The sequence below is a fragment of the Triturus cristatus genome, chromosome 3_2 (assembly GCF_964204655.1).
Source record: "Triturus cristatus chromosome 3_2, aTriCri1.1, whole genome shotgun sequence".
In the NCBI taxonomy this organism is placed as follows: domain Eukaryota; kingdom Metazoa; phylum Chordata; class Amphibia; order Caudata; family Salamandridae; genus Triturus; species Triturus cristatus.
The window spans coordinates 1,198,869,370-1,198,895,318 of record NC_140584.1 but is presented as its reverse complement, the minus strand read 5'-3'; the positions used below and the strand labels follow the sequence as shown (position 1 = coordinate 1,198,895,318).

Genomic DNA, 25,949 nt, shown 5'->3' with positions numbered 1-25,949 from the left:
CCCTCGGGCTGGGTGGCCCCGGAGGCCGAGGAGGAGCGGGGGGGCCCGGGCGGTCATGGACCGGGTGATGGCGCAGGCCCAGTCGGATAGTCCCAGCATTCGGAGGTGCTCTCGTCGCTCTACTTGAGCCCAGGGGGAACTCTCTAAGTCGTTCCCCAGGAGGCAGTCGACGGGGGCGTCGTCGCGTACCGTCACCTTCAGCAGGCCCGTCACCCCTCCCCATTCGAAGGGGACCAGGGCCATCTGGCACAGGCTTTCGCTGTTGTCGGCCGTCCGGACGGGGCACAGCACATTCGGTAGGATCTGTTCGGGGGTCACCAGGTGGCAGCGGACAGCGGTGACACTGGCGCCGGTGTCACGAAGGGCTTCGGCCCGTTGTCCATTGACCATGACCTGCTGCCGGTACTTCTGGGTGTTGCTTGGGATGGGGGTGCAGGGTACCATTTCTCGGCTACCCAGGCAGACCAGGGACATGGCTGCCGGCTCCCATTCAGTGGTCCCTCGGTCGAGGGTCTCCTCTTCCTCTTCTCCTTCTCCCAGGGCGGCAGCTGCCAGCTGTCGGGGCGGGGGCCTGCCGGCCCCGTTTCGTCGGTTCAGGGGGCAGACCGGATCGCTGGCATAGTGTCCGGTTTGTTGGCAGCCGTAGCACATTACTGGTGGCCGTGGTCCGGGTCTGGCCGGGGGCGCCCCCCTTCGGTCTAGGCTCGGGGAGAGTTGTTGCTGCGGTGGCCCTCGAGGGGGGCTAATGGGGGCCCCGGCGGGAGGGTCTCGGTTCCTGTTTGGCCCTCCCCCTCCACCGCGTTGGTGGGGGGGGTCCGGTGGGGTTCCTCTGGTACTCCCCCATTGAGTTCCGGGGGACCCGGGAGTTGACCCATCGATCGGCCTCGACGGCGAGTTTTCGCGGGTCGGTCATTTTGCTGTCGAGAAGGTGCTGTCTCAGTTCCACGAAGCAATTGTTGGAGAGATGTTCCCACACGATGAGGTCGACCAGCTGCCCGTAGGTTGTTACTTTGCTACCTTTGATCCATCCTTCTAGTGCCCGACTGAAAAAGTCCACATACTCCACCCAGGTGGTACCCGGGATTTTCTTGCAGTCTCTGAACCGCTGGCGGTACATTTCCGCTGTTAGCCCGTAGCGGGTGAGCAGGGCCTCCTTCATGTGATCGTAGGAGGTCATCACCTCCTCCGGCAGCTGGAGCAGTGTGTCTCGACCCTCACTCAGGAACCGCCCCCACAGGCCCGCGCCCCAGTCTTTTCGGGGCACCCGATGAGAGGTCATGGCCACCTCGTAGGCCTTGAACCATTGTTGGATGTCGTCATTCTTGTAGTACTCTTTGACGACCTCTTTCGGGATATGCACCTTGGTCTCAGAGGGCGGTAGGGTGTCTCTAGTACTGGGGGCGTTGGTTCCTCCGTTCTTGGCCTTGATTTCGAGCTCCTTGAGACTGCGCTCATGCTCAAGGGTCAGTTTCTTTTCCTCCAACTCCCGGTGTCGTCTCTTCTCCTCTATCTCCTCTTGAAGCCGTAGCTGCTCTAGGGCCAGTTTCTTTTCCGCCAGCTGGAGATCGCCGTCCAGCCGTAGTCGTGCGAGCTCTAGCTCGTGGTTCCGGACCTTCTCCCGCTCTCGTATTTCTTCTTCGGAGAGGCCGGTTTCTAGGCTCTTTCTTCCTCCGGTCGCCGGAGTCAGTGCGGTTGATGTGGTCTCAGTCAGGGGCAAGGGGCCCTCTTCCTGGGAGGGGCCCGCCCCGGCCTCCAGCCATGTCCTCAGAGCTTTCTGCATCTCCTCTTTGGTACCTAGGCTGGTGGTTGCAATGCCTTTGTCTTTGCAGAACTGTTTTAACTCTTTGTGCGTATATTCTTCCAGCCGTTCGGGCTGGAACTCCATTGTCGCGTTGTTTTCCTGGCTGCTCATGATTACTGTTCATTTGGATGGGTAGCTAGTGGGTACTGGCTGGTACGTACTGCGTTCGGCTCGGATCCCGTCGCTGGCCACCAAATGTTGGAAGGCGGACCCCGAGGAGTCGGCGTGACCACCAAGGGGGGCCCTCACACTGCACGAAGTAGCCGAGCGCTGCCGAGAAGTCTCCTGAGAGATCCTTCACCTATCACGTACTAGCACAGTAACACCACCACACAGGACTCAAGGAGGTTGTCTCAAGACAAGCAATTCTTTATCAGCAATAAAAAGGTTACGAGGTCAATATTTACACGAAGGGATCGAGGGATCCACCAAAAGTCTCAGTGTCTCTTTGAAAGGGTAGGGGTAGCGGGACAGTCTTTGGCAGGGGTGCGGTACGAGGGTACCTGGGGCCCAGTTCTTATCCTCAAGCTGGAGGACCTCCGGATCTCGGAGGGGTCGAGCCGCGACGGCGTCAGCAGGGCTCTGGCGTATAGTTCGTGGAGAGCCGCGATCCAATCAGCAGGGCTCTCAAGATGGTTTCTGCTCAGCTCGAGCCGCGACGTCGTCAGCAGGGCTCCGAGGGAGGTTTCAGCGGGGTTGGGCCGCGACAGCGTCAGCAGGGCTCTGATGTTCCGGGTGGCTTCAAGGTGTTCACAAGAAGGAGCCGCGACGCAGTCAGCAGGGCTCGTGATGGTTCCGACAAAAGTTCTTCTCCGTAGGTCAGCCGCGATTCAATCAGCAGGGCTCTCGACTCCGGGATACAACTGCCGATCCGTGGCGGGGTCGCCCCAGATATAGGTCTGGAGCCCTTTGATGTCCGGACCCAGGCGCCCGGGGGGGGCGGAGAGGCCGGGTGGAGGTGGCCAGACGCCCAGCAGGAGAGGCGCCAGGCCCAAGGGAGTTGCAGGGCGATCACACCTCGAGAGGGGAGGACAGTTGGGGGTCCCATCTATACTGTCCTCCGCCGGGGGCGATGAATGGTTCCTGCGGCACCCCCTGGCCAGTCCGTGGTGCCTCGATGTCGGGGCTTCGCTGGGGTCGAGGCCGGGTTGAGCGGGGTCGCGCTGGCTGGTGCACAGAGTCACGTGGATGCCAACAAGATGGCGGAGCCACGAGGGGTATGCGACCTCGTGCAGTTCAGGATGAAGGGCCTCGGTGCAGTTCAGAAGGGTGGCCCGTGAAGGCCGGGGCGGGGAACGGGCACAATCCACAGGGGTAAGGACCACGCCACGAGGCCGGGTCCAACAGGCACCTTACTTGAAATGGATGTTTGAAGATAGCAGAGAGGTAGGAGTGCCACCACGAGACCAGCGTATCACTACGGTGGTTGCCATTCCTAAGGCGGGGAAACCTAAAGACGAATGTGTCTCATATAGACCAATTTCTTTACTGAACGCAGAGCCCAAAATACTCGCTAAACTATTAGCAAATAGACTCAGGCCAGTAATAGATAAATTAATCCACCCAGACCAATCGGGATTCATGCCGCACCGCAACACTGCTCTTAACCTGCGTCGACTTCACGGAGTGTTGGGGCGCTGCTCCACTATCCAAGAGGATGCAATAGTAGTTTCTTTAGACGCAACAATGGCGTTCGATACACTGGAATGGGCATACCTGATGGCGGTCCCTAAAAAATTGGGCTTCGGCCCTAACTTCATTGGATGGGTGTGACTCCTCTATACGGAACCATTGGCCCAAGTGGTCGTTAACAATAAAACCTCGAAAGTGTTCACGCTTGGTAGTGGGACTAGGCAGGGCTGTCCGCTCTCGCCACTGCTCTTCGCGCTATCCCTTGAGCCGCTCGCGGCCTGGATACTTGGGGTGGGCCAATAAACTCACGCTCGCGACTCCACTCTGGGATTCTGAGTGCCTTGGTACATTGGGTCGTACTAAGGGGTTCGATAAGTGGGATCTAATAGGGCTCTCCCGCATAGGAGACCTCTGGGGACCACATGGAGTGGTGACATTCGCCTCACTACAGAAAACACACGAGATGGCTGATTCAGAGTACTTTCGATATGCACAAGTTTGGCACTCCCTTCAGGCAAATATCCCAGCAGGTTCAGTACTTCTGGAGTCCTCTCCCCTCAAAGATAGACTGTTAGATGGATACCTACCAGAGAAATCCATATCCCTTACATATAAAAAGCTAATTTATCACACTCCTGATCCCCTAACGGCACTGAGGGAGAAATGGGGGAGGGACAGTCTAGAAATAGACGACGAGGAATGGCAGGAAGCACTCTCTTCCCCTAAGGAAGTTGCCATTTCAGCGAAGCTTAGGCTGATACAATTAAAGATTCTTCATCGAGTGTACCCCTCTGGACACAGATTGGTGTTGATGGGCAGGAGCACAGATGGGATGTGTAAGAGGCAATGTGGTCTGGAGGGGACTTTTCTACACATACTCTGGGAGTGTCCATTAATCCAGCATTACTGGAAAGAAGTCCATGGATGTATGAGCTTGGTATGGAGGGTAGAAATTCGACCTGAGATCAAAAGATGTCTCCTGAAAATTTTGGAGCCCACGGACTTGAATGCAAAGGGCAAAACCTGGGCAACGCTGGGGCAGGTGGTAGTTAAGCGAAATATCGCCCGCCTCTGGGGAGTGGCAACCCCACCGACACTCAACGCATGGAAAGACGACATGGACTGGTGTATGGTATGGGAGAAAACAGTGTATGTAGCTCGTGGCTGTCCCCAAAAATCGATAGCGCTCTGGACTAAATATAATGATTATCATGGGAATGTGTGCGAGCCCCCACTTGTCCCCTCCCTTGACGAACCAATAACGCCCTGATGTAAGTAGAAGGTGACCATCTTAGTATTGTCCGCTCTTATAATATATGACACTTCTGCCTGACGATGACAATGTAACACAGATATTCGTAATGATCTCTTGTATGTAATGACCATTTTTTTTGATTGTTCAATAAAAAGAATAAAAAAATATATATATATATGACCTATTGTCATTGTCCTAAAATCAGTCAAATGTCCTAGTACTTGGACAATGTCTATCTCACTCCCGCTAAACTTCATCGTGCCAGCCTTCTCCCTGACCTGTCCTTGATGCTCAGGTGCTACAGCCGATTTCTATCACATGGTGTGGCTGTGTCCGCTGATCCAGAACTGCTTGGCTGTCGTGGTGAGGGACTATGACTACTGGATGCAAATGAATGCAAGGCTGTGCTACCTTGTGATACTTGGTTTTACTAAACCATGCAAAGTGGCTTCGCATGGCTTAGTAAATGCCAAAAAGAATTTTGAGTCAGGGCTGCACCACAAAAATTATGCAACTCCAAACGCAAAATCATAGTAAATATAGGCCTAAGCATCTGCCCTATTTCAGGCTTACTCGTCAAATGGCAAAGATATAAGCAAATTAAAAATGATTTCTCAACTGATCAGATATATGAAAGTGTTAACCCTTTAAATCCTGCTACTCCCCTTTTTTAAACGCGAAAATCTCAACTGTTACTGAATGATTTTCCATCAAATAAAAAAAATTCTTTTCTGAGTAAAATTCAACTTTCACGCCAAGTTTGGTGTAAATTTGTTCTGCAGTTTTTGATCTATCTTTCGGCTACATTTTCAATGGGAGCTAAAATGAGAAATTATGCACATTGCCACCTCCACCCCCCTTCCCGCCCCTTAACATGTTTCCCGTGGATGGATATTTATGAAAAGTGGCATGCTGAATCTCAGTTGAGTGAATTAGTAGTCTGGCAAGTGTAGAGTAAATCTGGTTACAGGGTCAAAAGTTACAAACAAATTAAAAAAAACATAATTATATGGTATTGACCGCAACTGTGTAATATATATATATATATATAGGTATATATTTTAAAAGTGACCAGGATACAACACACAGGTGGACTATCCAGTGCTTATGACTTTGATGAGGGTTCCCTTGGAGGAGATCTAGGATTACAGGTAAGGGACTTTTCCTTTCCACACTGTGTCTGTCTAACCCTTCTAAATTGGCAGTCCTGAGACACAACTGGCACATTACACTTGTATAAAATGGCTGAATCAATGCATGCTCTTCTGTGAACTTTTTTTGTTTGAAAATAAATATTTTTCTAACACTGTATCTTTAATAGATTCCCATGCTTGAATCTTTCCTTGTCTTTGAAGTGGGAGTCCATTGGTAACTTTACCAAAGCAGTACAAGGCACTGACAGTTAGAAAAGGGTCAGCCCACTTTAGTAGCACATCCACTTAATTCTGTTGGAATTAAATCTAAGCCAATGAGGTGAGAGTGTTCCTTGCTTTACCCCTCCCAGACATCTTCACACCTCATATTTCTACTGCATGTCAAATGGAAGGAAGTTTTGCTCTTGCTTCAAACCATATATGTCTATCTTGGAACCTTTCGTTAGGCTGTTGGAGTTAATCACTACTGCCTCTGGAATAATGGAACATCATGGAGAACCCAAGATAAGCCTTTTTAAAGCCTGTGATTTCTGGGTGTTTTCACAGACAATCCTCAAAAGAGGTGTATTTTCTGATTGTACCTGGGACATAAGGAAAAGCACTGTAAATCTACAGAACATTCTCTGCCCAATCCCTCCCTTAATGATAAAGAGGGAAGGCTTTTAAGATGGATTGAGAAGGCATGGCGGTAAAAAGAAAGCCTGAAATGGCTGAGGCCTTGAAGGTCAAATCAAGGCCAGCAGAATAATCTGCAGGTGAGCATGAGGAAGAGAAACATTCAAAGGCTCTTAAAAACTTGACAATACTAGCTTACCCAGACAAGCCACAAAAGAAGAGGCATTCTTCCACCATTGTGCCTCCACCACTGTTCGCGTCCGTTGTTACCTGTGTGCCTGTTGATCTATCTCGTACCTCAGCAGCAGCAGGAAGCGTCTGTGAGATCTCAACGAATGCAGTCATCAGGATTGGTAGCATGGGCCATTATCGGGTCCAGCAGAGTATCGATATCCGTTGGCATGACTGATGGGAGTGTTAGACAGATGTCTATCACGCATTCTTCACCGCTAAGCAGGCAGCGTAGAACAGGTAAGATGCAATCTTGCCAGATTGGTCTAAAAGACAGAAACCATGTTGTATTACGTTCCCGTATACGAGGTATGCCCAAATCTTGCACTATGCGCTCACGGTACGTCCGTTCTAGGAGAGCTTTCCCCAAGTTGCTGGGAGTGATGCCGGTGGAGAGGCTTGTCATAGCGTAGTAGTAGGAATAGAAACAGGATTCCTGCAAAGAGTGCTAGAACTAATGGCAGACCACCAAACACCAAATGCACAAAGTTTGGAATGATTCCGAGCACTGCCTGAAAAGGTGTTAACAGTCCTGAACATATGGTCTTAGATACATGTGCAACCCCGCTCGTATCAGATATGTTTAAGATACGTCCCATCATTTCTATGAAATGTATAGGGCAGTTTGTATGTATTAGAGCCTGTATCTCAGCCGAAGTCCTTGCAATTTGTAGATCATAGGTTTCTTTGGCCGAGGTCAAAGACACGATCTGTAGCAAAACATGGCTTTCATTCTGCTTAGAGTATCAAAATATTCAATGAAGGCCATAGAGGTGACTCCCCGACTGTGTCTATTTGGGGGAACAATACTTGCAAACAATAAGTAACCCTCAAGCTAACCGTTACCAGATATGGGATTCCTGGCAACATACCACAGCAACTTTGATCATTCAACATGAGGTAACTCCCGTTAGAAAGTTGGCCAAACGCTGGATTAATCACAGCAGCTGGTGTACCCTGCAGGTGGCAGGACAAGTTTGCCACAGAACCATTACAAGCCCCGTGTAAAGAAATGTCCTGACATATGAGAGATCTGCTCAGGGCATTTTCACAGTGTGTACCGCTTAGAAACACTTCACAATCCCCACTCCAACATCTGTATTCGTAAGGTAAATCCCAGGATGTCTTAATGTATTCTTTACCCAACCTTTCATATTTGCCTGCTTGCATTTGTTTGAGGCAATACTGAAAATGAAAAGTAGTGACAGGCAGAGTTATTTTGCCATGGATAAGCCATTCTGTAGCTGGTTTTTCTGCTACTGTAAATGATAATTTTTCCAGTTTTTCAATGCTCAGCACTGTATACTTTGCTCCCCTTTGTGCCAATTCGATCTGTTGATCCGTGAGATTGTATTCTGAAAACAGAGACAACGTGTTGATAAAACGCCAAGGCACATAGCCTGCACGCAAGGATTGCAGCGTCCAGCCTAATAACATAATAGAACATAACTGAGATTGGCCTTGTTGTAACATGGCTAAATCTTGATCCAGTATGTCAATAGCAGAGGATACAATGATGTCCAGTTAATAAATTCTGGATGACAAAGTTCTTAACCCATTGTCGAGCACAGTGAGAGATTTCTCTAAGTTAATACGATCAAGCTCACGTATTCTTTCTGTGGCCTCTGCCTGTGAAACCTTCCATATTTCATTATAAGCAGCATAAACGCTGGCATATATGAAACGTTTTTGGTGCTGCTTTCTTGGTCTTAGCAAGAAATCCCTAAGGTCTGCGTCTTCTTTGAGTAAAGATAAGTGTTGTTTCACATCCTCAAGTGTAGATTTTTGTAACTAGTCAAGGCACAGTTTTGCTACACTGTATGTTGTTACTACCCCTAGGTGCTGTTGTTGAACATAACGTGGGTCTGGCATATGGATGGTAAAGCCCTGTATTCTATTCAGGAATCTTTCTTGACAGAGGTTTGTGTCTGTGGGCCAGTGCAACCATTTTTCCCAATCAGGATCTGATCTGTTGTTTTTTATTATTGTGTCTACTGTGACCGCTCCCTGTGTAGTGCCATTACTTGCAGGTGTTGGTACAGAAGGTGTGTTCATGTCTTTGATCTTGGCTAATCCAAGGCAAGACATTTGTTGCACAGTGTCATTCAAAAACATTATTTGCTGAGAGGTGATACAGGCTCTAAACAAAGCTTTTATCCCCTGCACTTTCCAATCTTTAGAACCCCAGAGAGATTTTGTGTCGATTGTGTCTTTCCAAAATTCAAACCCTTGTCTAGACAGTTGGGCGATAAAGGCTGCAGAATACATCTGTTTTGCATTAGTTAACATATTTTTCTGTCCTATTGTGGTCACATTTCTATAGAAAAATGTTTCTGGATCAGATGTATTGTACCCTGAAAAATATGGAAACTTATTTGTAAACGTTTTTGAACTGCTCTTTGGTGGTGTAGGACAATGATCCCGTTGGTTAAACATAAATACATTTCTAGGTGTTGCAGATTTATGCAAAAAATGATTAGCATAGTTGTTGTAACAAAAAAGATGTCGTAGTCTGATGAACCCTCTAAGTTTTCATTGTTAGAGAATACAGCAGACCTTTCTAGATCAGACATCATGTTATTAACAGTCTCAAAGTCCCAATCATCAGAATAGGTACTGGAGGTAATAAAGTCACTTAATGAAATTTTAAATAAATGTGGAATCTTCAGAAGTTCCGTCGGGCCGAATATGTCGAAATCGGTTTTGTCCCAAACTATACCATCCTGAATCTGAACAGTTGTGATGTTCTCTGCTATTCTATTGGTTAGGGGTATACCCATCAATAACCCTCCTATTACCTGGGTATCTGAAACACAATTTGAAGAAAATTGGTAAGGAGGAAAAGATAGAGAAATATTTTTAAACAAGGACACCTTTAATTATCCTGTCATATGTGTATATATTCACATTTTCTTTTTTTGTTATTTTATCGCTGAGCATATAAAAAGAACATATATTTACAAATAACACCTCTAAAACAAAAACAAACTAACGCTACTGTCCACCATGGAATGTTTCCTATTGTGGAGCCACCTTTAAATAGTGTGGACTACCCAGAAGGCTCATACATTGCGTATAGGAAAGTCACTCTCCAAGAATTCAAAGAAGCAATGTGAGACTGTTACATCCACAAAAAGTTCAATTGATTTGCGGTCCTTCTGTACAACAAAACTGTCGACGCGGTCGCGTTTCAGCCGATCTATTTCTTTTGGCCTCTTCAGGACAAAAACAACAGCAGCACTCTACATAAAGAAAAATAAACTATAATGACATATATAATACAGAATCGCCAAACAATTATCCTTGCCGATATATATACAGGTCTCAATCCCCTGGAAACCACACTACAGTACAACATGCAGAAAGTTCCACCACCACAACAAAATCACCGAATCCAGTGTGACGTGAATCTCAAAGAAAATTAACTTTCACCGACATGTGAGTGCACCATATGTGACGAAAAACTCATGATACACCCGTGTGTCTGCTTACCGAAAACACATATACTAGCGTTTTTAATCTCGAGGGTCTCTCATTCTGCAATCGGTTAAGCTCTACACTAACCTTAGCTATAGCCCCTCGCTCAGAGCATCCTGCATGGAACCAACTTGCTTGTTAGCGGTGGGGTATGGGAGGGGGGGGTGGAGTCTACCCCTGGCCCAACTATAAATAAGGAAAAAAAGGTTCAAGTCAGCCTCACTTTAAAAAGTAAAATAAAATAAAGTCAATCGAAGAACTACCCTGTCACCCAAAAGATCGAATTTAGTACCTTGCTTAGGTGTTTTATCGCTAAGCTAACTTCAGGTCCACTGTAGTGAGTTCCATCCGCCGTGGTGTGCACGCTACATGGAAGAAAAGCGCACAACAAAGCACGCAGGGATAAATAAAGGGATCTAAACTAAATCTCAGAGACAAAGGGCTGAATACCAACTCCTCTTACCTTATGACTCTTCTCTTTTCTGTACGGTCTAATTACCGTCTGTCCAAGTTCGCTGTCCTACTTCGAATCGAGGTACACGGGAGTGTACTCGGAGCCATATTTCTAAAGATCAACAGGGACAAGGGACTAACGCATCTCCCCAGCGTGGGGTGAAATGTATCGGCCATTTTGAAGTGGAGTGAGAGCGCAGGCCCACTAGTTATATACATGGCTTTCTCCCTAGATAGGGACAACAATATTTATCGATTTGAGAAAACTAAAAAAGGAATTAAAGGTGAAAATAATTATGTACAGAAATAATTAAAATTAATAAGAACAGAAATGATTAGAAAGAATATATAATAAGGGTCAAAAACGTAAGCATAATCAAACTATAACAAATCAACTCTAAATCAAATAAAATAACTCTGTTTTTTGCACACATGGGGTGTAATTGTGGCGGCTTTTTATATTTATAATTATTTTATTTGATTTAGAGTTGATTTGTTATAGTTTGATTATGCTTGATTTTTCGAACCAGTAACTACTCGTTTCAGTTTAGTTTTTTACCCTTATTATATATTCTTTCTAATCATTTCTGTTCTTATTAATTTTAATTATTTCTGTGAATGTGAATATATACACATATGACAGGATAATTAAAGGTGTCCTTGTTTAAAAATATTTCTCTATCTTTTCCTCCTTACCAATTTTCTTCAAATTGTGATGTTCTCTGCTGACAAGTCTCTCGCTTCACGATGGGAAGATTTGTGTGGCTTTGAAAGTAAGTTCACATGTTTACTTTCAGTGTCCAAACAAATGCATCTGCCATTCATATGCACGCTAAGAGTCATTATCAAAGCTAGCCAAAGCAGAAAGAAAAATATTCCAGAAATAATCCATAGTTCAATGCATGGTGAAACCAGATAAGTCTATTTCAGAAATTGAAAAAAGTCTTGTACTTTTTGTTTGAAAGTTTTTAGGGCTGGCGTCATTTCAGGCTCACTTGGATCCTCAGAAAACGTATCAAAGTTAATGAAGTAGCCAGAAGCAGTTCGGTCAATTGTTGGAATTGCATCAGGATTCGTTGAAATCGCTGGAACAAGTTGATCACGTGTTACATTGGTTTAGACAGGTGTATCTGGACGAACTGTTACTTGAGTTTCAAGAGGGATGAGTTCCATAGCATTGTTTCTTAGTCCTTCATCTTTTACTGCTGAATTCTCGATGGTTATGAGTCTTTCAGTCTGAACCTCTTGGATAGTAGTGAGAGGAGGGCGTCTGCTACTTGGTCGAAGTCCACGAGGCCTACTATTTAGTATCGGCTACATAGTGTGGTTTGATGAGGTCGATTGACACAAATATTTTCTGCTGTTTTCCAGCAAGGGGCGGCAGAAATACTGTTCTTGTTCTGTGGATTGCTAGGACAGGTACTGGTTTTCTGTAAGAAGGTCCAAATTCCTTCTTGTCCGCAATCTTCTCTCTGACTAGATCCCCAACTTTTGGGATCCAGACAGGCCTTGCTGGGACTGCCGGTTTTTCCCCAGTAGTGGTTGGCTTCAGGAACACGTTGCTTTGTTTCGATCTTAGTTCATTTAGATCGTGTAAAGCAGCCAAACGATCTTTGATATCAAAGGGTTTATTTTCCACCACTGTGCCTTTACATTTGAGATCAGGAACCCACATTCTTGTCCCAAATAGGACCTCATATGGAGTGACCCCCCTAGAAAACCTCTTGGCAAATTATTTAATGAGCGTTGGACCCCATAAAGATGTTTGACCCACCCATCACCCGAACCTAATACTCTAGCTGTTATAGATTATCCTTTTATACCCTCAGTGGTGCTCTCATTCCTCGGGCCCTCATTCCTAATCCTTTTATACCCTCAGTGGTGCTCTCATTCCTAATCCTTTTATACACTCAGTGGTGCTCTCATTCCTCGGGCCCTCATTCCTAATCCTTTTATACACTCAGTGATGCTACGTCCCTCGTGCCCTCGTTTCTAAACCTCTTATACCCTCAGTGGTGTTCCATCCCGCGTGCATTCCTTTCTAATCCTTTTATACCCTGGGTGAGCGCCATCCCTCATGCCCTCATTCCTAATCCTCTCACAGCCTCAGTGGTGCTCCATCCCTTGTGCCCTCATTCCTAATCCCCTCATGCCCTCAGTGGTGCTCCATCCCTCGTACCCTCATTCCTAATCCTATTATAGCCTTAGTGGTGCCTTCATTCCTCGCGCCCTCATTCCTAATCCTTGTATAGACTCAGTGGTGCTCTCATTCCTAATCCTATATACCCTCAGTGGTGCTCCATCCCTTGTGCCCTCATTCCTAATCCTTTTATACCCTCAGTGGTGCTCTCATTCTTCGGGCTTTCAGTCCTACTCCTTTTATAGCCTCAGTGGATCTCCATCCCTCGCGCCCTCAGTCCTAATCCTTTTATAGACTCAGTGGTGCCCCATCCCTCGCACCATCATTCCTAATCCTTTCATAGCCTCAGTGGTGCTCCATCCCTCGTGCCCTCATTCCTAATCCTCTCATACCCACAGTGGTGCTCCATCCCTCGTGCCCTCATTCCTAATCCTTTTTTAGCCTCAGTGGTGCTCCATCCCTCGTGCCCTCATTCCTAATCCTTCTATAGCCTTAGTGGTGCTCCATCCCTCGTGCCCTCATTCCTAATCCTTTTAGACCTTCAGTGGTGCCCTCATTACTCGTGCCCTCATTCCTAATCCTTTATAGCCTCAGAGATGCTCAATCCCTCGTGCCCTCATTCCTAATCCTTTTTTAGCCTCAGTGGTGCTCCATCCCTCGTGCCCTCATTCCTAATCCTTCTATAGCCTTAGTGGTGCTCCATCCCTCGTGCCCTCATTCCTAATCCTTTTAGACCTTCAGTGGTGCCCTCATTACTCGTGCCCTCATTCCTAATCCTTTATAGCCTCAGAGATGCTCAATCCCTCGTGCCCTCATTCCTAATCCTTTTTTAGCCTCAGTGGTGGTCCATCCTTCACGCCCTCATTCCTAATCCTTTTATAGCCTCCGTGGTGCTCCATTCCTCGCGCCCTCATTCCTAATCCTTTTATAGCCTCAGTGGTGCTCCATCCCTCGGGCCCTCATTCCTAATCCTTTTATACCCTCAGCGGTGCTCCATCCCTCATGCCCTCATTCCTAATCCTCTCATACCCTCAGTGGTGTTCCATCCAGCGTGCATTCATTCCTAATCCTTTTATACCCTGGGTGGTGCGCCATCCCTCGTGCCCTCATTCCTAATCCTCTCACAGCCCCAGCAGTGCTCCATCACTCATGCATTCATTCCTAATCCTCTCATGCCGTCAGTGGTGTCCCATTCCTCATGTATTCATTACTAATCCCCTCATGCCCTCATTGGTGCACCATCTCTCATGCCGTCCCTCCTAATTCTCTTATACCCTCAGTGGTGCTCCATCCCTCGTGCCCTCATTCCTAATCCTCTCATGCCCTCAGTGTTACTCCATCCCTCGGGCCCTCATTCCTAATCCTTTCATACCCTCAGCGGTGCTCCATCCCTCATGCCCTCATTCCTAATCCTCTCATGCCCTCAGTGGTGTTCCATCCAGCGTGCATTCATTCCTAATCCTTTTATACCCTGGGTGGTGTGCCATCTCTAGTGCCCTCATTCCTAATCCTCTCACAGCCTCAGCGGTGCTCCATCCCTCGTGTATTCATTCATAATCCTTCTATACCCTCAGTAGTGCTCCACCCCTCATACATTCATTCCTAATCCTTTTATACCCTCAGTGGTGCTCTCATTCCTCGGGCCCTCATTCCTAATACTTTTATACCCTCAGTGGTGGTCTCATTCCTCTGGCCCTCATTACTAATCCTTTTATACACTCAGTAGTGCTCTCATTCCTTGGGCCCTCATTCCTAATACTTTTATACACTCAGTGATGCTACGTCCCTCGTGCCCTCATTTCTAAACCTCTTATACCCTCAGTGGTGCTCCATCCATTGTGCCCTCATTCCTAAACCCCTCATTTCCTCAGTGGTGCTCCATCCCTCGTGCCCTCATTCCTAATCCTAATATAGCCTTAGTGGTGCCCTCATTCCTCTGGCCCTCTTTCCTAATCCTTATATAGACTCAGTGGTGCTCTCATTCCTAATCCTTTATACCCTCAGTGGTGCTCCATCCCTCATGCTCGCATTACTAATCCTTTTATAGCTCAGTGGTGCTCCATCCCTCGTGCCCTCATTCCTAATCCTTTCATACCCTCAGTGGTGCTCTCATTCCTCTGGCTTTCAGTCCTAATCCTTTTATAGCCTCAGTGGTGCTCCGTCCCTCGTGCCCTCATTCCTAATCCTTTTATAGCCTCAGTGGTGCTCCATCCCTCGCACCCTCATTCCTAATCCTTTTATACCCTCAGTGGTACTCTCATTCCTCGGGCCCTCATTCCTAATCCTTTTATAGCCTCAATGGTGCTCCATACCTCGTGCCCTCATTCCTAATCCTCTCATACCCCCAGTGATGCTCAATCCCTCATGCCCTCATTCCTCATCCTCTCATACCCCCAGTGGTGCTCCATCCCTCGTGCCCTCATTCCTAATCCGTTGATAGCCGCAGTGGTGCTCCATCCCTAATGCCCTCATTCCTAATCCTTTTATACCTTCAGTGGTGCCCTCATTACTCGTGCCCTCATTTCTAATCCTTTATAGTCTCAAAGATGCTCCATCCCTCGTGCCCTCATTCCTAATCCTTTTTTAGCCTCAGTGGTGGTCCATCCCTCACGCCCTCATTCCTAATCCTTTTATAGCCTCAATGGTGCTCCATCCCTCGCGCCCTCATTCCTAATCCTTTATAGCCTCAGTGATGCTCCACCCCTAGTGCCCTCATTCCTAATCCTTTTATAGCCGCAGTGATGCTCCATCCCTCGTGCTCTCATTCCTAATCATTTATACCCTCAGTGGTGCTCCATCCCTCGTGCCCGCATTCCTAATCCTTTTATAGCCGCAGTGATGCTCCATCCCTCGTGCCCTCATTCCCAATCCTTTTTTAGCCTCAGTGGTGCTCCATCCCTTGTGCCCTCATTCCTAATCCTTCTATAGCCTCAGTGATGCTCCATCCCTCGTGTCCTCATTCCTAATCCTTTTATAGCCTCAATGGTGATCCATCCGTCGCGCCCTCATTCCTAATCCTTTATAGCCTCAGTGATGCTCCATCCCTCGGGCCCTCATTCCTAATCCTTTTATAGCCTCAATGGTGCTCCATACCTCGTGCCCTCATTCCTAATCCTCTCATACCCCCAGTGATGCTCAATCCCTCATGCCCTCATTCCTCATCCTCTCATACCCCCAGTGGTGCTCCATCCCTCGTGCCCTCATTCCTAATCCGTTGATAGCCGCAGTGGTGCTCCATCCCTAATGCCCTCATTCCTAATCCTTTTATACCTTCAGTGGTGCCCTCATTACTCGTGCCCTCATTCCTAATCCTTTATAGTCTCAGAGATGCTCCATCCCTCGTGCCCTAATTCCTAATCCTTTTTTAGCCTCAGTTGTGGTCCATCCCTCACGCCCTCATTCCTAATCCTTTTATAGCCGCAGTGATGCTCCATCCCTCATGCCCTCATTCCTAATCCTTTTATACCTTCAGTGGTGCCCTCATTACTCGTGCCCTCATTCCTAATCCTTTATAGCCTCAGAGATGCTCCATCCCTCGTGCCCTCATTCCTAATCCTTTTTTAGCCTCAGTGGTGGTCCATCCCTCACGCCCTCATTCCTAATCCTTTTATAGCCTCAATGGTGCTCCATCCCTCGCGCCCTCATTCCTAATCCTTTATAGCCTCAGTGATGCTCCACCCCTAGTGCCCTCATTCCTAATCCTTTTATAGCCGCAGTGATGCTCCATCCCTCGTGCTCTCATTCCTAATCATTTATACCCTCAGTGGTGCTCCACCCCTCGTGCCCGCATTCCTAATCCTTTTATAGCCGCAGTGATGCTCCATCCCTCGTGCCCTCATTCCCAATCCTTTTTTAGCCTCAGTGGTGCTCCATCCCTTGTGCCCTCATTCCTAATCCTTCTATAGCCTCAGTGATGCTCCATCCCTCGTGTCCTCATTCCTAATCCTTTTATAGCCTCAATGGTGATCCATCCGTCGCGCCCTCATTCCTAATCCTTTATAGCCTCAGTGATGCTCCATCCCTCGTGCCCTCATTCCTAATCCTTTATAGCCTCGGTGATGCTCCATCCCTCGTACCCTTATTCCTAATCCTTTTTTAGCCTCAGTTGTGGTCCATCCCTCGTGCCCTCATTCCTAATCCTTTTTTAGCCTCAGTGGTGGTCCATCCCTCACGCCCTCATTCCTAATCCTTATATAGCCTCGATGGTGCTCCATCCCTCGCGCCCTCATTCCTACTCCTTTATAGCCTCAGTGATGCTCCATTCCTAGTGCCCTCATTCCTAATCCTTTTATAGCCGCAGTGATGCTCCATCCCTCGTGCTCTCATTCCTAATCCTTTATACCCTCAGTGGTGCTCCATCCCTCGTGCCCGCATTCCTAATCCTTTTATAGCCGCAGTGATGCTCCATCCCTCGTGCCCTCATTCCCAATCCTTTTTTAGCCTCAGTGGTGCTCCATCCCTTGTGCCCTCATTCCTAATCCTTCTATAGCCTCAGTGGTGCTCCATCCCTCGCGCCCTCATTCCTAATCCTTTATAGCCTCAGTGATGGTCCATCGCTCGTGCCCTCATTCCTAATCCTTTATAGCCTCAGTGATGCTCCATCCCTCGTACCCTCATTCCTAATCCTTTTATAGCCTCAATGGTGCTCCATCCCTTGCGCTCTCATTCCTAATCCTTTATAGCCTCAGTGATTCTCCATCCCTTGTGCCCTCATTCCTAATCCTTTATAGCCTCAGTGATGCTCCATCCCTCGTACCCTCATTCCTAATCCTTTTTTAGCCTCAGTGGTGGTCCATCCCTCGCGCCCTCATTCCTAATCCTTTTATAGCCTCAGTGGTGCTCCAACCCTCGTGCCCTCATTCCTAATCCTTTATAGCCTCAGTGATGCTCCATCCCTCGTGCCCTCATTCCTAATCCTTTTACAGCCTCAGTTATGCTCCATCCCTCGTGCCCTCATTCTTGATCCTTTTGTAGCCTCAGTGGTGCTCCATCCCTCGCGCCCTCATTCCTAATCCTTTTATAGCCTCAGTGGTGCTCCAACCCTCGTGCCCTCACTCCTAATCCTTTATAGCCTCAGTGATGCTCCATCCCTCGTACCCTCATTCCTAATCCTTTTAGACTAGTGATGCTCCATCCCTCGTGCCCTCATTCCTAATCCTTTTTTAGCCTCAGTGGTGCTCCATCCCTCGTGCCCTCATTCCTAATCCTTTTATAGACTCAGTGGTGCTCATCCCTCGTGCCCTCATTCCTAATCCTTTATAGCCTCAGTGGTGCTCCATCCCTCACGCCCTCATGCCTAATCCATTTATAGACTCAGTGGCTCTCCATTCCTCGTGCCCTCATTCCTAATCCTTTTATAGCCTCAGTGCTGCTCCATCCCTCAGGCCCTCATTCCTAATCCTCTCATACCCTCAGTGGTGCTCCATCCATTGTGCCCTCATTCCTAATCCCCTCATACCCCTAGTGGTGCTCCATCCCTCATGCTCCATCCCTCGTGCCCTCATTCCTAATCCTCTCCTTCCCTCAGTGGTGCGCCATCCGTCGTGCCCTCACTTCTCATTTCTGTCACCTTTCTGGTCCCTCCAGATGCCAATTGATGGTTTTCAGATGACTTGCACGAGGGTAAATAAACATGCAATGAATCTCTATCTGCTGATGCTCACGTGACCTCACACGTCACGAGGGAAGCTCCAAGGTGTCCAGCTGTTGTCCCCTTCATGGTGGTCTCTGAATTGCTGTTCCCAGGGGGGCGATATTTTGTATTGTAATGGTTTTCAGTTACTATGCAAATGTAATATATTCAATTGAAACTCAAATCCAGGAGGGTGGAGAGGCCGCTTCTGACTGTGTGCGTCCTGTTGCAGGAGCTGTGGTTCGAGGCGGAGGGGGTCGTGGCAGACTCGTGGCTCTCAGCCACCGGGGACATGCCCGACTGGGAAGAGGCGTCGCAGATGGACAAGGAGACCCTCTACCAGACCAAGTTCCTGCTGCGCCCGGCCCTGCGCCCGGGGGACGTCATGGAAGGGGATTCCACCGCTTCCCTGGAGTATTTGTTTCAGGGCAAAATGAAATGAAGCTAGCGACGACAGCCCGATTTATGGAGCCACCCTGCAGAGTGACATGGCATCAAATAAAGTTATCAACCTACTCTCAGAGTCTGTGTGATTTGAGTGAAAGTGAGAGCATTCCTCTGAAGTGGGAGGGATGCATATTCGACAGGTGACATATTTATCAAGGGTTGCATCGCTTTTGCACCGCGTTGCACGGTGCAAAAGTGACGCAATCCTTGAAATGCGATTTATCGAACCACGCAAGGCCACCGTGTGTGGCCCTGGGTGGCTTCATAGATCCAGAGTAAAATCTCAGATCAACCTGCTGTGTTGGTTTACTCTGCCCAGTGAAGCATTCCATGGATGGTGCGTGGTGTTCCCAGTTATCCACCCACAGATTTTGACGAAATTCCAGGATTTGCCATTACTGGTAGACCTGGGAACACGCAAAATGCTACGCCTTCCTAGTGGAGACGTAGCGAGGAGACGTATCTTTATTACTCCTTGCTTTTCCTCTTTCTAAGTGTGCTGCATGCTAGAGCAACATAGAGGAAAAAGTCTCAGAGGATTGTTTTTGTGCAGTGAGGGATACCTTCCTGCACAAAAACAATCCTCCTTCAATGCAGGCACTCTTTCACCATGGTGCAAGAGTGCCTGCTTCGGCGCTGGGCAGCACATTGTGCGCCAGCTCTGGGAAAAGGCAGGAATGCTCCGCGTTGTGACAAATATGGTGGATTCCTGTCCTTTCCCTTCTACGCAGCGCAGCAAAGTGGCTTGCGGCGCTGCGTGAAATAATGATAGCACTGAGCCTCGCTGTGTATGTACTCGGGACGCATGGTGAAAAGCGGAGGGTAAGCGCAGCTCCTGATATCTCAACCTCCTGAGGAAAGGGACTTTAATGTCTTTGTTGGTTTCTAGTCCCGCTACATTCATTTCATCATGCAGGCTTGCCCAGCTCGAACAGGGAAGAAGGTTCTTAGTTTAGTAAAGGAATGGAGGCGAATAATACGCTGAATTATCTTGCTACCTTTATTACACCAGCCTCGAAGCACAGAAAACTACACTACCCAGAAAACACTGAGTCACAAATGACAGGTTGATGGGAGCAAAGCCAACAATCAGTGTTACGCTTGCTCTTTGTATAGAAGACCCCACTAACAGCTTATTTTCTTGATTTGAAGAAAGAAATTAAACTTTATGAATGAAACAGGAGAATTACATCAGAAGAAAGACAGCAATAGAAAGAGCAGAACTTCTTTGGACTCAGCAGACGACTTGTCAGACATTTCCAGGAGTCTGGATGCTTGAGCGCCCTCAGTGCCCGCTGAGATCAGGCTTGCGAAGCTGAAAAAAAGAAGAAACAACATTAGAAATACAGAAGACTATTCGTGTGTGATAGAAAACATCTGAAAAGATATAGACACAGTAGGAAAATGTTCCCCTCTCTGTCTTTAATAAAATCCAGAGATTTCCCTCATCTGCTAGCAATATTAGAATATTATGGCAAGAGCGGGGCTCATGAAATATCTTTTGTGATAGAGCTATCTAGCCGCAGATTCCTTATCTTAGAATTCTCCCACGGCACCAGACTGGATCTGGAAATTCTTGTACAGCAGAACCTCTGTGTGTCGGTAGTGGGCATCAAGCGACTGTAGCAACGTCGTCCTCCAGATGTGATGTCAACGGAGACCATATAAGCTCTCCTCCGACGCACTGACTTCAGTTTCTTCTTTTCCATGCTTACAACACGGACCCGATCGGTGGTTCCTCTGGCCATTTTTTTACTTCCCCCAATGCTTTTGTCGAAAGGAACAGTGTGACTTTTGTCCTCGGGGTTTAAACCCTGTGGAACCAGTGAACGGCAAATGTTGGCCACGTACCCCCATTCTATTTGTATGTGGTGGCTAGGAAAGCACGATGACTCAGAGGAGTGTGACTCATGCCAACGGCTTCGACCAAAGGCGCTGAAGGAACTTCGGATGAATCTTCTTGTTAGGAGTTGTCGCAGTCTTTGAAGGCATCGCTTTAGCCTCGGTCCTCTTCGCGCTCCAAGGACTGACCGCGGGTCTGATCCCGGAGCCTTTCCTGTGAACATCACTCTCCATCAGCATCTAAAGGTGAGTCTCTACGCAGGAAATTGAGGTCACAGCGTCAACTGATTTCATCAAATGAGGCCTGCCACTGGTCTTCGGTTGAAGACTCCGAGCATGAGTTCACCCTGTGCCTCTAACCCTACCCTCGAGCTGGGCTGACTCTGACCCAGATGAGAGAATATACCAACTCTCTCCATAGTTATTTTGGGTCTTTACCTTCTCCTGGATTGCCCTCGAGCCCCAAGGAGGTGCACACCCACGCCAGCAGATTCACCCTCAGATTCAATCCAGCTACAGGATTCAAATTCAGTTCAGATGCTGGTGCACAGCCCTTTGGGATTATGACCTTCGGCGTCGGGGTCTGGTCCTCTGACTCTGGCGTCAAGGTGCGTTCTGAGGACTTCAATGATGGTGCCGCTCAATGCTCCACCTTCTTTCCACTCCATTGCCGAGGCGCCCCATCTTCAGCGCTAGATGGCGTCAGATGCGGTGCCAGATGCTCCGTCGGTGGTGGCGTCCACCCTTCCTCCTGCTTCTCCTGCAGGGGAACATGAGGTTGAGGGTAATGGAGAGTTTTTCCAGCCTATTTCTGATACAATTTAACCTCCTATAGAGTCTAGTTGGTTGGTTGACTTAGGTTAAACTAGAGGTTTGAAGTCTTCCTACGGCCTTAGGCTTTCTGTCATCTCCTAGTTTGGGTACAGTAGGAGCTCTTCTTTAGCGGTTATACCCATATGGGTTTCTACAGTAGGTACCGCCTACCTCTATGGAATTGACTACAGATCCATTACTTGGAGTCTTAGAACTAATCGGTAGAGCCGGTGCTTCCTTTTAGTTAGGGTTTTTATGGTATTCTGGTGGGGGCCTGGGCTAAGCCTGAAACGGGGCCCCTGAGGATCATTCTGGTTCTCACAGACACCGGCTGGCCCCTGGAGATCCAAAGTGTCTCCTTAGGCATCGGACTTCTCATAGTTTTGTGGTGCAGGTTACCTTGGCCACCCAAAAAGGGATGCCATCCTGCTCAACCCCCTTCCCCCCCCAGAAAGGGAGGCCAGGAAATTGGATAGCTGTGGCAGGCATATTTTCACCTCCACTACTTCAGTACTGCGTTCTCTGAATACCTCTTGTGTCCTTGGACGCTTCGCCCATACATTATGGGAGTGGGTAGAGCACCTGGGGCCCTCCCTTCCAGAGGAGACACTGAACGTTCTTGTCCCATTCGTACAGGATGGCCAACAGGTGGCTGACTTGATCATTCTTTGTGGTATCGACACTACTGATTCTGTAGGTCAGGCAGCAGCCTCTTCGGTAGCACTCCATCGCCCTGCCTGATTGCACACTCCAGGGCTTTCAGATGCAGTTCAGGCCACTCTTCGATATACCTTTGGATGGTGCTGGCTCTGCTTTGCAGAGATTTAGAGATGGTCGGGGTGCCGCAGTCTTAACCCTGCTGACTGTTTCCTGGTTTTCTTGTAGTGTTTTTTGGGGAGAACCTTCCGTTCCAGTAGGAGCCATTCATCGAACGATGCCCATTGGCTTTTCCTTTCCAACTTCCCTTTATAGGGCGATACCTGGGGAGACATTCCTGCTTGCTGCAGGTAATTCTGTTTACATAATCTGTCAGTGACAGGTTGAGTTTCGAGAACTCTGAAACATATGTTATTTTGTAACTTTATGTACACTTGTACTAACGGGTTTCTTGCTGGGCCTGGGTTTTTACCCTGGTGCTGTGTTTGAGCACTGTGACTATATTCCCTGTTCTGCAGGGATTTTCCTCTGTATGCCTTGTGGGCACTTTGCATGTTCCTCTGTATGCCTTGTGGCCACTTTGCATTTTCCTCTGTATGCCTTGTGGGCACTTTGCATGTTCCTCTGTATGCCTTGTGGCCACTTTGCATTTTCCTCTGTATGCCTTGTGGGCACTTTGCATGTTCCTCTGTATGCTTAAGTTTCCTTCTAGGGACTTCAATGATCTATGTTTGAACATGGAGTGTTGGTGGTCACGCTACGCACCAGGGAAATGTTAATTTTTCCTTCTTTTAGCCATGGGGTATTTTATTTTTACCCCTATTACGTTTGGAGAGGGAGGCAGAATCCATGGCTGGACAGGATATAGCCTGGACCTGGACTTTTCATGGCAGTTTTTTGTTTTGCTTTGTTTTGGCAGCAAGTGTTTCTGACAAGAGGCGATGAGTGGTGAAGGTCTGTCTAATGCAATGCTTGGATCTCAGCTCTGCCTACAGATGTCATTGGTCTGGTGCCATGGTCCTTGTCACCTTTTCTCTTCCCCCTCTCTGAGAGGATGTCATTTCTTCTTCTATCTGGAATGCTGGTTGCAACCTCGGCATTTTCTAAGATTATTTTTTTTTAAACAAATGTTATTGCCTTTTACATATATCTCTTTCATCTCTGTGTTGTCTTTACAGGTTAACAATATGCAATCTCATTTTATCGTGTTATAGACATCTCTTACACGCGTCAAATATATTTGCATTATTATTGCTTCTAACACTGTCATGTTAACTTGTCTTCATATTCGTACTCAGTTCCATTCATTGCCCAGGCTCCCCCTCCCCAGCCTCCCCCCCAACCAAACTTAGACCCAACTTTCCCCCACCCTCTCCCTGCACGGCTGTCTCCTATGGTCACAGGGTGAGCTCTTCCGCTGCCCTGTGTTTCTGCGGCCCTCTGCCGCTCCCTTCCAGTTCTATCCCCTCTCAAGTCTTATGCTTCTAGGGTCCTCATCGACTGGTACCTCCTGATTCTGCCTCTGGGGACTTCCCTGTCCTGATGGTCCTTCAGGGGTAGTTGCTTCAGAACCATGGTCAGCGCTCCTCACTTCTTCCTTCAGCACCTCCCATGCCTGAGCCCTCTCCCTGCACGGCTGTCTCCTATGGTCACAGGGTGAGCTCTATCGATCGCTTCCGCTGCCCCGGCACTCTGCCGCTCCCTTCCAGTTCTATCCCCTCTCAAGTCTTATGCTTCTAAGGGCCCTCATCGACTGGTACCTGCTCTACTTCCCCCTCCTGATTCTGCCTCGGGGACTCCCCTGTCGTGATGGTCCTTCAGGGGTAGTTGCTTCAGAGCCATGGTCAGCGCTCCTCACTTCTTCCATCAGCACCTCCCATGCCTGAGCCCTCTCCTACTTGCCCAGGCCCCTTCTCGCGTTTCTGAGCAAGATTCTGCCCTCGCACCCCACCCATTTCACTAACTCTCGCTTCCACCTATGCATGCAGGGGCCATTTGGCACCTTCCATCTACTAGTAATTTCCCGCTTTGCCAGTATGAAGGCGAGGTCCTGAAACTTATCAGTCACCTTAGTCATGGCCGTGTGTGGGAACAGGTTGAGCAAACGAATGGTGAATTTAGCCCAGATCTCTTGACTGGGGGGGGTGTTTTGATTTGTTCTGCATGCCATCCATGAATTGTGTGACTTTTGGGAACAGGTTGAGCAGGACGTGTGCTGGTGTACATGGGACTGCCCGTTCTGTTATCCTAGCCGTCTCCCTCGTTACCTCCTGCCGATATTGCGTCAGGGACTGACAGTTCCATATCATATGAATAAAATCTGCCTCTCTGTCGAAGAACCGGTTAATACGGTCCGCTGTTATGTACGCTCGGTGCAGCATGTAGAAGCTAATTAGACTGGAGCTTGCGTTTCTAGACACTTTATTTGTCCGTAATAACATGTTCTTCCAGTCCTTGTCTTCCAGTGGTCTGCCTATGTCTTCCACCCACCGACGTCTCAACCAGTCTGGCGGCTGAACAGAGTATTGCCCTATAGCCCAGTACAGGCATGTGACGGCTTTTGTGGTCCCCCCTGCCAGGCCCATGTATTTGCATGTGGCATGTCGTGGTGGCCCAGTGACTGCTCCGTAAAGTGGAAAGTGTCCCTGTGGGATGTCCCAGTCTGTCCTGAACTCTTCAAAGGGGAGTAGCTCCCCGTCCCAGGATAGGTCTCTCCCTTTCGTAGCTCCGGTCTGTTCCCAATCGTCTATCCTTCTCCATTGTCCCCCATGTGGGCGTGCCCCAGAGGTGTCAGTGGCCATTTGGGTGAGTATAGACGTTGTCTCCTGATCTTCTGTAGACACCTGCCGCAGCATCGGCGTATCGCTTTGTGCTCGTTGCTTTGGACATGCTGTGGCTTTACTGTCTCCAGCATTGTGCGGAACACATTCAGCCTATCCGGGGTGAAGGGAGATGTTCCCCTGTGCGGTGTCAGGCTCCCTGCCACCCGCTGCATGAATCTCTGCAATTGCCCTGCCAAGTAATATGCCTCCACGACAGGCACGGCGAGGCTCCCTTCTGACTGTGTCCTTTTCAGTGTGGCTAGGGCTACCACCCTCTGTCTGCCCATCCCCCATATCAATGCGGAGATGCATGAGTCTAACTCTCGGAACCATGCCCCAGGTATCCACACCGGCAGCGTGGTGAAAAAGTATAATAACCTGGGGGAGTGCCACCATTTTTCGTAGGGAAATGCGGCCTGCCACTGAGAGGGAGAGTTTTCCCCAGAATGCCATGTTGTCCTTGAGCGACCGTAATGCGCTCCCTACATTCTCTTCTTGCACATCTGCCATGGAGTGGAACACCTTCACTCCCAGGTACCAATAGCATCGGGGTTCCCAGCGCAGTTCTCCCAGGTCCTCTGGTGGTGGCGTGTCCGCCTCTATTGAGAAAAGCCGGGACTTCGGCCAATCAACACGCAGCCTCGACCGTGCGCCAAACTCTTCCATCAGATTCTTCGCCCCTCGCAGCTCCCTCTCCGCGTGTTTTAGGAAGAGCAGCAGATCATCAGCGTTTCTTCGCCCCTCGAAGCTCCCTCTCCGCGTGTTTTAGGAAGAGCAGCAGATCATCAGCGTTTCTTCGCCCCTTGAAGCTCCCTCTCCGCGTGTTTTAGGAAGAGCAGCAGATCATCAGCGTTTCTTTGCCCCTCGAAGCTCCCTCTCCACGTGTTTTAGGAAGAGCAGCAGATCATCAGCGTACAATGGTATGTGGTGCATTTGCCCTCCCAGCTGGCATCCTCTGTACTCTCCCCCAGATCGTGC

The 25,949-nt window shown here is 48.5% G+C and overlaps 1 protein-coding gene across 1 annotated transcript in view; it reads left to right on the top strand.

Annotated features, from left to right (window-relative positions):
• Window positions 1–18,888, top strand: part of LOC146859437 (adenylate cyclase type 10-like) — a 357,025-nt gene extending 338,137 nt beyond the window's left edge. The window contains exon 6 of the mRNA XM_085646984.1: window positions 18,623–18,888. Coding sequence (XP_085503110.1) covers window positions 18,623–18,832 — 210 coding nt within the window. The 3' untranslated portion in view covers window positions 18,833–18,888. The remainder of the gene's footprint in view (window positions 1–18,622) is intronic.
• Window positions 18,889–25,949: the final 7,061 nt, after the last annotated feature.